Here is a 13,996-nt window from a genome sequence, read left to right on the forward strand (position 1 = left end):
AGCTGGTGTAGATGGGGGTTCACTCATCTCAGCATCTGCAGCCAGCGGAGACGTCTTTGGGAAGCACATGTGGGTTGCAACCCCAGGGGGTTGAGAGGGGGCGGGAGAGGTGGGAGGGAGGGAGGGAGGGAGGGAGGGAGGGAAGCAGACAAAGGGGCTTTCCTGAAAGGCTGCAGTGTCCACACCTGAGGTTACCGCAAGAGGATGGGGACTGTGGAAGCGATCACGATTAGGTTCGATTTTTTTAAGGAAGAGGCCAGACAACAGAGAGACTGGGGACCCCACAGCAGGGCTGTGTAAGGGCAGAGCATGTGCCAGGAAAGCCCAAGCTCTCCCAGCGCAGACCAAGGAGGGCAGCATGGACACGGCAGATGCAGGGATGCAGCCTCACCCTCTCTCTCCGCTGAGGCCATGGGAACTCCCAGCCTTCCCAGCCCCCCACCACCACACCCCCATTCTCAGGGGCCTCCTCTTTCTCAATAAGCAGTCTCTAGTTCTGCCATGATCCATATGTCCCTGGTCTAGTTGTTTGTTCTAGGACACAAAGATTCTGGAAATCTCAGCAGGTGTTTTCTGTACTCCAATCCACACTTCTAACAAGGTGAGGCTGTACCTGAAGGAGCCATGCCTCCAAAGGATCTCTTGAATCCTGGCAATGGACGGGTGTGAGAGGAGCCTGTAGGGCGTGGGGCCAGCAGTTGGGGCTGCTGTGCTGATCCTGGAACCCAGGAGTGATGTCTGCTGGCAGGACTCAGTCAGGGTAAGGGAGTACTCCATCGAGGAGGAGTAAAGGTCAGCACAGAGACCTCTGAGGACTCCGTGATGGGCTGGAGTTCTTCACATAAAGCTTAGAGAGCATTGTGCTTTGGGGGAAACAAGGTGCTCCTGGTTTAGTCTAAAGCAGGTGGCTTGCAAGCATGAGTTTGGCTCAGTTAATGACTGGATCTTTGGTACAATGAAGGGTGTCTCCCACTGGACTCGGGTGTCTTGTTTGATAGTTTAGGCCTGACTCACCAGCTAGAATGACAACCATCTGAGGTCAAGAATGGGGACAGATAAATCATCCTGGCATCTCTGCCCAGCAAGGTGTCCCCGAAACAGTAGGCGTCATAGTGTTTGTGAATATTATTTTTAGCAGCATTTTAAAAATGTAATGAATGCATCATCCCGGCACAGTTCAAATGACACAGCCAAGCAAACTCTCATTTCTGCAACAATGGATGCGAACCTGTATTTATGAAAGAGGCTGTTACAATCATCATTACCATGATGATTTCTAAATTATACATGCAAATGCTTTGAGTTTGCATGAGACGCGGGCAGTTGAAATTAATTGCATATGAAGTTAGCATTTAAGGAAATGGAAACAGTCCTGAGGAGCCACCGAAAGAATGAGGATTATACAAATGAAAGCCAGAGAGCGGCTCATTCCCTCAGTAGTCCCTCTGTGGACACTCCAGCTGCAGGCTGGGTCCCCAGACTCACAAGGAGAGATGTTTCCCTGTGGGAAGTCCCTTGCCTCATCCTTTCAGTGAATTGTCAGTTTTCTTCCTTTTTTAAGATTTATTTTTAAAATGTGTGTGTGCGTGTGTGTGTGTGTGTGTGTGTGTGTGTGTGTGTGTGTGTGTGTGTGTGTGTGTGATGTGTGTACAGGCCAAATAGAGCCAGAAAAGGCATTGGATCTCCTGGAGTTGGAGCTGCAGGTTGGGAGCTGGTCAGTATGGGTGCTGGGAAGTGAGCCTGGGATCTCTGCAAGAGCACAAAGCATTCTCTTTTTTTAATTTTTTTTAATTATTTACTTTATTTTACGTGTATTGGTTTTGGGCCTCTGGAACTGGAGTTACAGACAGTTGTGAGCTGCCATGTGGGTGCTGGGAATTGAACCCGGGTCCTGCAGAAGAGCAGCCGGTGCTCTGAACCAATGAGCCATCCCTCCGGTCCCCACAAAGCACTCTTGCTCCCTGAGTCACACCTCCAACCCTGACTTGTCAGTTTTCTGATACAGTAAAAATGAGACAAAACAAGGGTCAGCAGAGAGGAATCTCGAGATGTGTCCTTCTCCACATCTGTACTTGCCTTGCAGAAGAGCTAGGTGGTGCCAGTCTCGTGATACTGAAGAGATCAGAGGTTCTGAGGGGTCACCACACATCCCCAAGTGCAGACCCATTGCCAGGCCTGGTGACCGATGGCACCACATAGGCCCCTGTATGGAACAGGGGACACTGTCCTTGACACAAACAGCTTCTGAACAGAACACTCAGACTTACTCAAGGATAGGCCCTGACACACGAAGGACTGTCCTTCTCTGATGGGGCATGTGTCCTTTAAGGAGAGGCTAAGTCTGGGGCCCGGCCTGCTGCCAGCATCCGGGGCAGGGCTAAAGGTGCTAGTCTCCACTTCCCCTTTATCCCTGCTTCCCCTGGGGAACCTCAGCTTTCTTGTGCTGCAGACCATTCCTGTGTAAGAGCAGCAGGTGTGCGGAGCCTGGGGAGGCTGCTGGGTAGAAGGGACCTGGGGTATGAGCTGGGCCTACGCTTTCTAGCGACTGATGTCAGATCATACAGCCCAAACATCTCCTTGCTTCAGCTACTCAGGTTGTGGGTGCAGGTCAAGTTAGCTAGCCTCCTGCGTCCCCAGGAAGGGTAGGAGGAGATGAAGCCCCTGAAAAAATAACTGTCCTGATGTCCAGACAAACCACACTACACCGAAGGCTGCCAGGACGGCAGTAACTCGATGGATAAATGCAAATGATATCATTCAACTCCAGCTTTGCTATAGCCCATCAGAAAGCATCTCTGGCTTTGGTTCTTTGGTATCACACTCTCACGGGGTGCAGCAAACGCTGCCCGGAACAATTCAAAGGAAGCAGGCTGAGTGCACAGTCCACTCATTCCTGCTTCTAAACTTGGAGGAGGAACAGCTTGCTGTTTCATCTGAAAGCCCAGCCTGCGAGCTCCCCTTAGACACCGAGAAGCCCCACTCTCAAGTTCAGAGCTGATGGGAAGCAAATGCATGGAGAACCCCACCAACTTGCGTCCATTCTGCTTGAAACTGAGAGAGAATGAGGAGAGGCTGTAGACTCATGGCCTGCTCTCCCTGGCAGGTGGAGGCTGAGTCATGGGCATCAGAGTTGTGCCAGCATGCAAGCACAGACAGGTTGCTTGCCAGGCTTCAGGGAAGCTGTGAGGTGGAAAGTCATGGAGTTCTGGGCCTGCACTCCTCCTCCTTGTTCATCATGCGAAGCCTGTGTCTTCTGTTCTTGGCATATAATTTTGTCCTTCTCTGCCACCACGATGGTAACACAGAGACAGTCTGTAATGTTGCTAACAGGATTGTTCAAAACCTCAAGTCCATTGCTGGGCATGGTGGCGCACGCCTTTCATCCCAGCACTCAGGAGGCAGAGGCAGGCGGATCTCTGTGAGTTCACGGTCTAGGCTATGTAAAGAGACAATGTCTCAAAAAAAACAAAAAACAAAAAACAAAAAGCTCAAGCCCTGGAGACAAGCATGAAAGTGCAAAGCAGAAGACAAAATGTCTGTGGTCTAGTAAACAAACAAACAAACAAACAAACAAACAAACAAAAAACCCTCCTCCGAGGCAAGGACTCCAACACTGACAGAAAAGTTCAGGTGGAGGAGACACAGGGCTCAGGACTTAAATTATTGACTCAGCTGTCTGAGGTCAGAGACAGAACATCTGTGGTTTCTCTTCTGGAAAACACAGGGTGGACAGTTATCACTGAAGTGTCACAGGTGACTGGACCCCTCAAGAATCCACCCCAGCAAGACTAACTTAAGGTTGCACTGCAAATGACCTTTGCTTATTTTGAATTCCTTTAATTTTATTCTTATGGTGCCAAAGCAATCCCTTAGGCCACTTTCAACTGTTTTATAGGTTTTGTCACTTAAAAACAGCATTTGCTGGCTCCTAGGGTCACCCACCCAGTTTCTGTAATGATGAGGCTGATAAAATTGTGTTCACTTCTTTTACTTTTTGAACAAGAGACAAAAATGCTTATCAATGTCTACATTTCATATACCCCAACCCCAACCATCTCTGTAAGGATTTCCCAAGACAGTGACTTAGAAGAATAAGATCAATATTTTGTCTACTTTCATTTAAACTTACCTATTTAATGGGGAAAAAAACTTTATGCGGTGCCCATTTTAACATTTATAACCAAAATTAATGTGAGTGAAGTCATCTAGTTAATATCTAGGGAATATCTACCATGTGTTCAACTTCAGGCTGGACTCCAACCATCAGAAAATCTACCCACTGCCAGAAGGGACTCAGAGCCCAGCAGTATGGGTGTGCTCAAGTAAGTAGCTGGACAGACCACCAGCTTGCATCCAGTGCAGCCTTTCCCAGCTTTGAGTGACACAGCACTGGGATGGCTGGAGATGTTCAGCTGCTCGACTTCATTCCACGCTATGTCTGGAGCCAACAGCCTTGGTATTGGCAGGTCAAGGATGCCAAGATGGATGGAGATGATAGATGGTAACAACTTAATATGAAGGCCAGCAGTCTGATGACATTAATTGCACCATACACATGGTTCGCAGTCAGCAGCATTAGAAACTCAAAGGCCTGGGTGGGGCTGGCGAGATGGTTCAGTGGATCAGAGTGCTTGGTGTACAAGCACGAACATCTGAGTTCAAATCCCCACAATTCATGTAAAAAAGCCAGGGGTGGCTGAATGTGCTTGAAATTCAAGGGAATAAGGTGATGTGTGACATTGTCTTCTGAGCACACACATACCTCCTCACACTGGGGTGTACATATTTCACAGTTACACACACATACCAAAAACAAAACAAACAAAACAGAACCCTAAAGCACTGAGCACTTGCTCAGGACAGGAAGTGGGCTCAGCACTTGAGCGATATTACCAGTTTACCTTCCCAACAAAGAGTTTGGTTTCTTTATGGTTTCATTATCTTGTTTTATATACAGGGAAACTGAGGCTTGGTGGGGGTGTGTGTCAGTGAGATCAAACAAAACCTCAGGAACTTTATTATTATTTAGTATCATGTAGCTCAGGCTGGTGTCAAACCCAGTAAATAGCCGAGGATGACCTTGAACTTTGGTTCTTCCTACCTCGCTATCCCAAGTGCTGGTTTTGCAGGTATGTACCACACCAGATTTAAGTGGTGCCGGGGATCAAACTCAGGTCTTCATGCATGTTTCCCAAGAACCCAATTGAGCTGAATCCCCAGCCTCAGAACTGGACCTTTCTCATCTCCTCCTACAAAGAGCTCTTGTGTGTTCCCCACTGTACCTGCCAAAGCTCTCACTGATACCCACCCCAACACTTGTTCTTTTCAAAGTGAGCTGATTCTCAGCAAGTCTACAGAGCATGGCGTCGTTCCGTGCATCAACCACCGGAGAGGCCTCAGGCCTCAGAGCTCTTTCGATGAGCTCAAATGGGGGGGGGGGGCAGGATCAGCTGACACCCAGCAGCTTCATTTACTGCACTGATCCAGTAGTACAGGCTCCTGAGTAGTGGGCAGAGTTTCGAAGTGTTTTACAATTCTGGATCACTGAAATAACTAACGGGCAAAACATGGAGGGAGATGGCCCCGTAGCCCGGCATGAGGGACTGAGCCTCTGCACCCACCATCAGGGTGGACCCAGACCTCATTGAAGCCCACACCCTGGAACCCACCAGAACCCCAATACCACCTTGTGCTCCGCTCCCTGGTTCCACAGAGGCATAGAAAATGAACCAAGAAATCTGAAAGAAAGAAAAAAAATCCACAGAAAATGCCCCCACCAGTTTGATTGTATAAATAGTTTATTTCTGTTCACAGCATCATATATGCATTATAAAAGGGGGTGGGAACAAAGAGATTGGTGAAGACAGAGAATTACAGGAAAACCAAAAACAGGGGACTGGGTCCCAACACCGTCACAGAGTGTGTGAAGAGAACAGCTCTAAATCAAAACCGGCCTCCCTGTCTCTACCAGAAACCATTCCAAACCTCGCTTGGGGAGGCCAAATTCCTCTCCGAAGGGCAGAAGCATCACTAGTCCTTGCTGGCATGTGATGGGAACTCCCCCATGGCACCACCACCACACAGTGATCTTCACTGGGCTCCCTCTTGTCACAGATGAAATGGGCTTTTTTTTTTTTTTAATTAGGTCAAACATTACAGAAATCAACTGAGACTCTTAACTATTTGCTGATACACCACAGGGTTTGACTCTACCGCACAATTACGAACAGCCAACCGCACCCTTAAGTATTGATAATGGGGGGAGGGGGGACACCACAAAACCATCCCATGCCATCGTTCAAGCAGGCCAGGATTCGAACACTGACCTGGAACTCAGGTATTGTGAGCACAGGAAGGTTACAGTATTTGGCATAGGCAATGTCACAAAATAAATATATTATTCTCTCCATATTGTGGAACTACCAAAATGTCAAAGTGCTTAAGAAATTGTGAAGAAAATAAAAGAAGGTGGATTTTTTTTTTTTAAGCTATACAGAATCTCCAGACCATGGGACCAGCCCATGAAGAAGCCAGGAATGCCCCGTTGCTGTGTAAACAGGTCTTGTAGGCGGCGTCACTGCTGCTGAGGGTCTACAAAGAGACCAGCACGGGAGGGCTACCGAACACACGGAAGGAGCATGGGCGGCTAGATTTCAGCTTTAAAAACAATCTAAGGACTGGGTTTCAAGCAGGAAGCCATGATTTCTGCCTACGGTTCCTAAGTTGACTCTTAGTGTGTCAAGGACAATAGGGATGGGCTCATATTGTGACCAACTCCGTGCTCACTAATAACCACGGCCTCCTTTGCACAGCAATGTGTCGCCATGCAGGGAAACCAAAATCCTACCCTAAAAGATGGATTCAGAGGGGAAATCAAAAATAAACAAAAACAACTGTCAGCTGTAAATTTCTCTTTTGATACTGTGTTTCAGGGTAAATGACAGCTTTTAACAAGCCAAGGCTCACTCCTGATTATAAAGGATTTTTTAAAATTACATTATTAAAAATATGTATTTATTCTTTCACTTTCTCTATTTTCCAAAGCCTCTTTCAAGTAAACTGTGAAGTGCCTGAGTACCAGTGACCATGACGTCACACGCCTGCTCCCTTTTCATCTCAAGCACTCACTGTTGTTTAACCGAAGTGCTGGCTGGCTCTGAGGCCAGGCCAGCTCCCACAAGGGTGAATTCCAAAGGACTTCATCCTTCAGACTGTGCCTCCCTTCAAATCCATGCAAACGAGGTCAGCTTTTCCAGGGTGGGGTTTTATTCTTTTGGTGAATGACAGCAAATACTCTAACGACACATTTGGAGTAAAATACTGAAATCAGATAGGCTACCAAGACCCAGCTCAGAAATCGGAACAAGTCTCCACTTGCAGTACCAAGGGGCACAAGCGACAAAGTCTTTTTTTTTTTTTTTTAAACTAAGGTGAAGACTATTCATTTGTGGAATTGTTTTTTGTTTTGTTGTTTTTTTTGTTTGTTTGTTTAAAAAAAAACATGTCTGAAACCTATCACCACGTGGTTAGGATTATCAGACATCCCTTCTAAGAAAACCATTTTGCAATTCCGTACACATCTGTAGCTAGTGTGCTCCTTCCAAACCAATCAGTAGGCTGAGAGAATTTCAAATTCCACACAGAGGGTCCAGTATTTATGCCGATTATGCAGTATGGAGGGAACACACACACACACACACACACACACACACACACACACACACACACACACACACACACCATTAACGTCAAGAACCTCACCCTTTGAAACACCTGTACCACCACCACCACCTCCAATGGTTTTCTGTTTCTCTTTGTTTTATTGGTCTCCTTATGTGATAATGACCAACACATGGACAGGGCCTAGGCCATCTGGAAGAGGTCTCGTCCCAGGCTGAACAGCAGTTCTCAACAAAACCCCACACACCCACCCCTGGAAAGTGGCGTCTTCCAGGCCATTCCCGGCCAAGGCCAGAAGTACAGCAGCACCCTGGGCCCTCCAGCTGCCGCATGGTCCCGGGCAGTCCTCTGGATGGACCCAAGCAACCACCTCCTTTGGCCCAGAGTAGGTCAAACGAAACCGCAAACAGGGACCTGCCCTGTGACATAAAACTACTCAGTTTGCACAGCTCCAGAATGCAAGGAGCGGTCACCCCCACCCCCCCATCAGTACACCCCACTGCCTACCCGCTCCCACAGGGGTATCCCCAGGGTTCTGTGAACTGCATACCTCAGGTAACTCACACGTGATTCCCCCCGCAGTGGGGGCTGGGCAGCCTGAACTTCTGGCCCTGATGGAGGCAAGAGGAAATCGCTTTTGTCTCTGACATCCAAGCTTCCCACCTGGGGCCAGAGGGTTCACCACCGGACCCTCGCGTCCTCACGTCCACTCCCCGCCGGTTCCCCCCACCCCACCCCACCGGTAGCTCAAGCATTTAGACAAAAGGTCCCCTGAGCTGGGGTGGGGGGTGGGGCAGGTGGCGAGCTGGGTGGTAATGCAGCCTCCACACCCGGGATGAGTCTCCAAATCCCGTATTAGGGTACAGAGATTGTGTTTTAAAAATTCGAAGCATCGCTTTGGTTCGTTGTCTTTGTTCGCGGGCGCGGGTTCTCGCTCACCCAGACGTCCATTCATTCACTCAGTGGCTCGCTCGCTCAGCCTCGCGGCTCGGACGCATTACCGTTTCTTCTTCTGCTTGAGAGACTTCCTGCGCTTCAGGATCATCTCATAGAGCTTGTCCATGCCCTCGGTGAGGCCCTCGCCGATGATGGCGCACGCCGGCTGGACATGGTAGGTGGTGGCCGGGATGAGCTCGTGCAGCGCCAGCTGCTTCTCAATCTCGGCCACCGGCAGCGACTTGGGCAGGTCCTGCTTGTTAGCGATGACCAGCAGCGGCGTGCCCTGGTTCTCCGCAAACTTGGTCACCTTGTGCAGCTCCGTCTTGGCCTCCTCCAGCCGGTCCACGTCCACCGAATCCACCACGTAGATGATGCCGTCCGTGCAGCGGCTGTAGGACTTCCACAGCGGCCGTAGCTTCTCCTGGCCGCCCACGTCCCAGAAGTGGCAGCTGATGCCCTTGGCGGTGCCGTTGCTCAGTTTAATCTTCTCGGTGTTGAAGCCGATGGTGGGCACAGTGTTCACGAACTCGTTGAACTTGAGCCGGTAGAGCACCGTGGTCTTGCCGGCAGAGTCCAAGCCCAGCATAACGATGTGCAGAGACTGGAAGGCCGAGATGTTAGAGGAGATGTTGCCCATGGCTCCTCGCTGCTGCGCCGGCCACTGCGGCTGCGGCGGGAGGGCGCCGCCCCCCCGAGCAGTCACAGGCCCGCTGCGACCCGGCGCACCTGGGCCCCGCCCGCCGCTGGACCCGCTGGGGCCTCCGCGTCCCCGGAACGTTCGACCAGCTAGGCGCACTTAGACTCAGAGGCGCCCGCTCCCTGGCCCGTCCGCTGCGCGCCCGGCGGGCATCTTTCTCCGGAGGCTTTGTCTCCCACGCAGCCGCCACGGACAGACACCGTGGTGTAGGGTGCCTGCTCCCTCCGCGCTCGCCCGGCTCGATCTGCGGCTTCCCCGCGATGCGGCTCCGCAGTAGCCTCTGGCCTTGGTGGCGCCTCGGAGCCGCTTTGGCTCCGGCTTCCCCGGCGCGCCGCGGAGGCGCAGGCGGGGCGCGGGCTTCCCCGGGTGTCTCTGTCCGCGTTGCTGCCTTGCTGTCCCTGCAGTACCCGCGCTGATGCTGCTGCTACTGCCGCCGCCGCCGCCACCAGCCTGCTGCGGCCAGAGGGCGCCGGCCCCGCCCCTCTGGTCCCGCCCACCACCCACGCCCCTTCCCTGACACGCCCCGCGGTCTCCCGGGGTCAGGCGGGGTCTCCTCGGCGGCTAGAGCCTTTTCGCGCGCTCCGGTCGTTCGAAACTCGCCCGGGCGACCCTTCCCGCTGGCCGCGCCCAGACTATGGGCCCGGGCGCGGGCTCTTCCTCCCCAATCCGGTGACGCGTCTTTTAAAAATAGCTCCGCGCTCCGGAACCCCCGCCCCAGGCTGAGCCCGCAGCTAGCCGGGCAAGGGCAGCTTCTGCAGAGGGCTAGGGAGGTGAGATTACGGCGCCAGCGCGGGAGGTTGGAGGGGACGAGCTGACCTCCTTGAGCCTGCAGCCTGCCACCCGGATCCCATTCCCACCGCGTGGTCTCATGCATCAGGGTGCCCGTACTGTGCCCTGGGCCCTAATCCTTGATGCACAAACTCCCTTTCCTGCCCTAACTTCAGGGGGCGCCCGGGAGGCTCAGCTGTGAGTACCACCCACCTGCTTAGATAAGATAACTCCAGACAATTCTTTCTCAGGCGCCCTGCTTGTCACCTGGTTTTAAGCCCCCACCCCCGACACTGCTGACATCCGAGATAAGGTTAGAGTCTTGAGAAGGCACAAGTTGTCATTACACCTTGAGAACTATCTACTTTCAGACCAGGGGGGAGGAGTGTGTTGGGGGAGGGGAGAGGAGATCCAGATCACCTGACTAGGCTCCAGGAAAGCCTGCGCTCTAGACAACCCTTGGTTGTAAAACTTGTGTCTATAGCTTGGAGCTGATGGTGTGATGTGTCACAAATACATATTCTCTGGGCTCCATTTCCTGACTCTACATTCAGTGGTTTTATTCTACCTTGTAAACATGCAGCAGATGCATATTATTTCTGGATGCAGAGAGAACTGGGGGGGTGATTATGAGTGACACAGAGATTTGATGATGCTGGGAACTGGAGATGGCCAGTCAAGGAACAAGTAGTCACATTTATGTAGGTCTGACTTCTGCAACAGAAAAGGTAGCAAATACAGGCCAGGGAAAGAAAATAAAAATATTCATTTGTGATTTTAAAAAATTACACACACACACACACACACACACACACACACACACACACACACACACACGAGCATCTTCCTATCAAATGCTATATTATAAGATTTCATTTGCACTTAAAGCCTCTTAGAAAACCACACCTATCCAAGGAAGGACAACCTTCTCCCATCTGTGAATTCTCACAGTCCAGGCTTCCACCATCTAGACTCAAGAACAGGGACTGGTGATGGATGTTAGTGTTGGCAAGGTCCATGCAAATTACCTGTCCACCTTGCTGGAAGAAGAAACCCAGTTCTGAGCACTGGGACTTGCTAAGGGAGACCTCAGTGCAGACAGCCTGCCAAAGACCAATGTTGCATTGGTTCTGGGATGCCCTCCCTTGACAGGAGCATAAAAATTTGTCTCAAATTAATCTCAAATTGAGCTGGTAAAAGGTCAAATATATTAATATATTTTCTGATACAAAAAATACAGTGAAGGTTCTCTCTTCCGGCAGGGCTGGATCCAGGAGCTCACAAGTAGACACTAGACCAGAACTTCTCCACCTGTCCTCAGTTTCCCTCTGTGCTGGTCCTTTTCATTCTTATGGCCTCATATTCTCCCATTTAGAACCTCGAAGGAAAAAGGACTTATCCAATAACTTCGACAAAGCTCAGAAGACACTTCTCTTTGGCCTGCCTAGTCAGCCTCAAATGCAGCACTTCTGTCCAACAACGGAACACATCGATTGGCATGGCTCCAGCCTAAAAAGTGGTGGTTCCCACAGAAGAATCTGGCATCCAAACAGGCAGATAAGCGAAAAGAAATGTATTGAGGGACAGTGTGAATGGCTGAGTGGGTGTCTGCTGCTAAGCATAGCAGCCTGAGTTCGATCCCTGGGTCCTACGTGGTGCTGAGGGAGTGAAAAAGACTGACTCCTTAGAGTTGCCCTCTGACCTCCACATGTGCATGTGTGTGGATGCACATACACACACACACATACTAAATGTAAGTTTTTAAAAATTTAAAAGGAAATTCATCCAGTTTAATTTGCGCCATGTCTGTTACTGGGAAGGTATGATTTGTATTTCGGGAAGAATTTTCTCGACTCTCTCGTGGACACGCCCTAGAGAGACTCTCTTCTCCCTCTTTCCTTTCTGTGGCAGACAGGCGACTGACTGGTCAGCATGGGACTCTAGTGTGTAGCCTGGGACTCAGGCATTTGGGAAGGGATGGGCAGCATGGCACTTCTCAGTTCGGCTCTCGCAAATGACTTCAGCATAAGAAGCTTTGGCTGGCACCCACTTCTGTCCCCGAATGGGGCCGGCTTCCACTTTAGAAGGGTCGGAAGGGTAGCTTGGGTTGGATGCGGTACTCGCCTTCCTCCTGCTGTTTTGATCACTGCTCACTGCCTCCTGGTTGTGCTTGCAGTCCTTGCGTGTCTGCGTTTCATGGTGGCGCTCAGCAGTGAAGGGCTGTCTGTTGTCCAGTACAAAAAAGCAGATTAATAGACACTAATAGAGCCTTCCAGAAGAGAGCCATTACACAGGCACTCACCATCTTTGAATAGCTGTGGCTCTACATTCTAATTTTGCTCACCAGGTAATAAGTTGATTTTACAGCTGATAATTTAACTCCTAACACATAAAATGTCATTTGGTTGAGGCAACTAGGAATTTCCTTCAAATGTAGATTTCAACTGAAAAGCCCTGGAGTTGTGAGGGAAATACTATTTACCAGCCATCCCTGCCGACACTCCAGACCCTCCGTGAGCCTTTTTTTTTTTTTCATGAACATTCCTCAAGGTGGAGATCCCAGCTGTGTTGACAGACAAGAAGGAGTCCATCTATTCCCTCACCAACCTGGAGCCTCCATCTCTGGAAATGTACTTAACCCATGGGGTGCTTTTGAGGGGAGAATGAGATCACACCGGTAGTGTTTGGCATTTTGCCTGGCACACCCAGTGCCCAATAAATGGTACCTTTGATATGAGTAAGGAAACCAATGTTAAAAAGCACATAGCCATTTTCACAGAGACAGCGCCCCCCCCCCCGGGGTGTTTCCCCCTGAGTGGACAGTACTGGGTGCACTGTACTTCATTTTGATTATGCAGACCAAGACATTTCTCAAAGAACAGTGAGTTCCATGTCTGGCCTGTGACGGATTTCTCAAGCGTGGAGCTTTTTCTGCTTGTCTCCATCCACAAGACTTTCCACCCAAGGATGGATTCAGTTACTTCAATTCAGTTACTTCAAGTAAACAGAATGGAATAACTCGGCAGTAACTTTGAAATCGCATCCTATAAGATTCTGTTTCTCTCCTTTGAGGGGCTTAAGAGATTCAACATATGACCAACTAAAGTAGATCTCACGTGAATCTAGTCTGGTTAATAGAGTAGGAAGTTACATGGCCATTGTTTTTGCCTTTAGTGAGGCTAATAGTATAACACGCAAAGGCTGAGCCTCTGTGCCATCCTTTACCGTGGACTAGGATGGAGATCAGAACATGGGCACTTACAACTGCACGCATGCGCACTTGCCAGGACGATGACTGCGTGTTCGGACTGGAAACCTGCTGCGCAATGCGGGTTCGGATTCACAACCTGTGCCTGATTGTGCTGATGCCGGAGCGCCCTCTAGCGAGACCCTCGAGGAATAGGCGGAGGCCCTTGGAAAAGACCAGAACACATTTACTGAGGGCTTGAAAGGTTGGATCATCCCTGCCTGGGCTGCCTGTGGAAGTATCAACACTCCCAGAGACCACTAGTGTGAAAGCCAAGAGGGCAGAGGTGCCTGAGTTTGGGTTCAGAGCTTGGGGAATACCTGCCAGGGCCTCTGCAGCTTGTGGAGACCAGGAGTGGATGGTGTTGGGAGAAGGTTCCAGGAGCCTGGCAGGGAGTTGAGGGTTTTGCTCAGCAGCTGTGTGTGTTGGGGGGAATTAAGAAAGAAACCAGGAATTGATGAGAAGGGGTGGGAAACAGGCATCCAGGAAGCCTGTGCTGAGCTTAAAGATGGAGAGAGGCCAGTGGCTGGACCTGACTCAGCACAGGCGTGAGCACAGAGAACAGGGCGTGGAGGAGGTATGGAGGAAGGCAGCTGGACGGCGAGAGCGAGGCCTGCGCTAGTCCTGTGAGAGCCGGGGTCTTGATGAAGAGCAGCCCCCGTAAG

The 13,996-nt window shown here is 50.5% G+C and overlaps 1 protein-coding gene across 1 annotated transcript; it reads right to left on the reverse strand.

Annotated features, from left to right (window-relative positions):
* Nucleotides 1-5,780: 5,780 nt before the first annotated feature.
* On the reverse strand, nt 5,781-9,783 carry Arl4c (ARF like GTPase 4C). The gene has a single exon (XM_006988646.4). It carries the CDS (start codon nt 9,254-9,256, stop codon nt 8,678-8,680), a length of 579 nt encoding a protein of 192 aa, XP_006988708.1. The 5' UTR covers nt 9,257-9,783; the 3' UTR covers nt 5,781-8,677.
* Nucleotides 9,784-13,996: the final 4,213 nt, after the last annotated feature.

The sequence above is a fragment of the Peromyscus maniculatus genome, chromosome 13, assembly GCF_049852395.1.
Source record: "Peromyscus maniculatus bairdii isolate BWxNUB_F1_BW_parent chromosome 13, HU_Pman_BW_mat_3.1, whole genome shotgun sequence".
In the NCBI taxonomy this organism is placed as follows: Eukaryota; Metazoa; Chordata; class Mammalia; order Rodentia; family Cricetidae; genus Peromyscus; species Peromyscus maniculatus.

Excerpts from the sequence above, each read along its gene's own strand:
- Arl4c (XM_006988646.4), bottom strand. The coding sequence starts at position 9,256 with ATGGGCAACATCTCCTCTAACATCTCGGCCTTCCAGTCTCTGCACATC.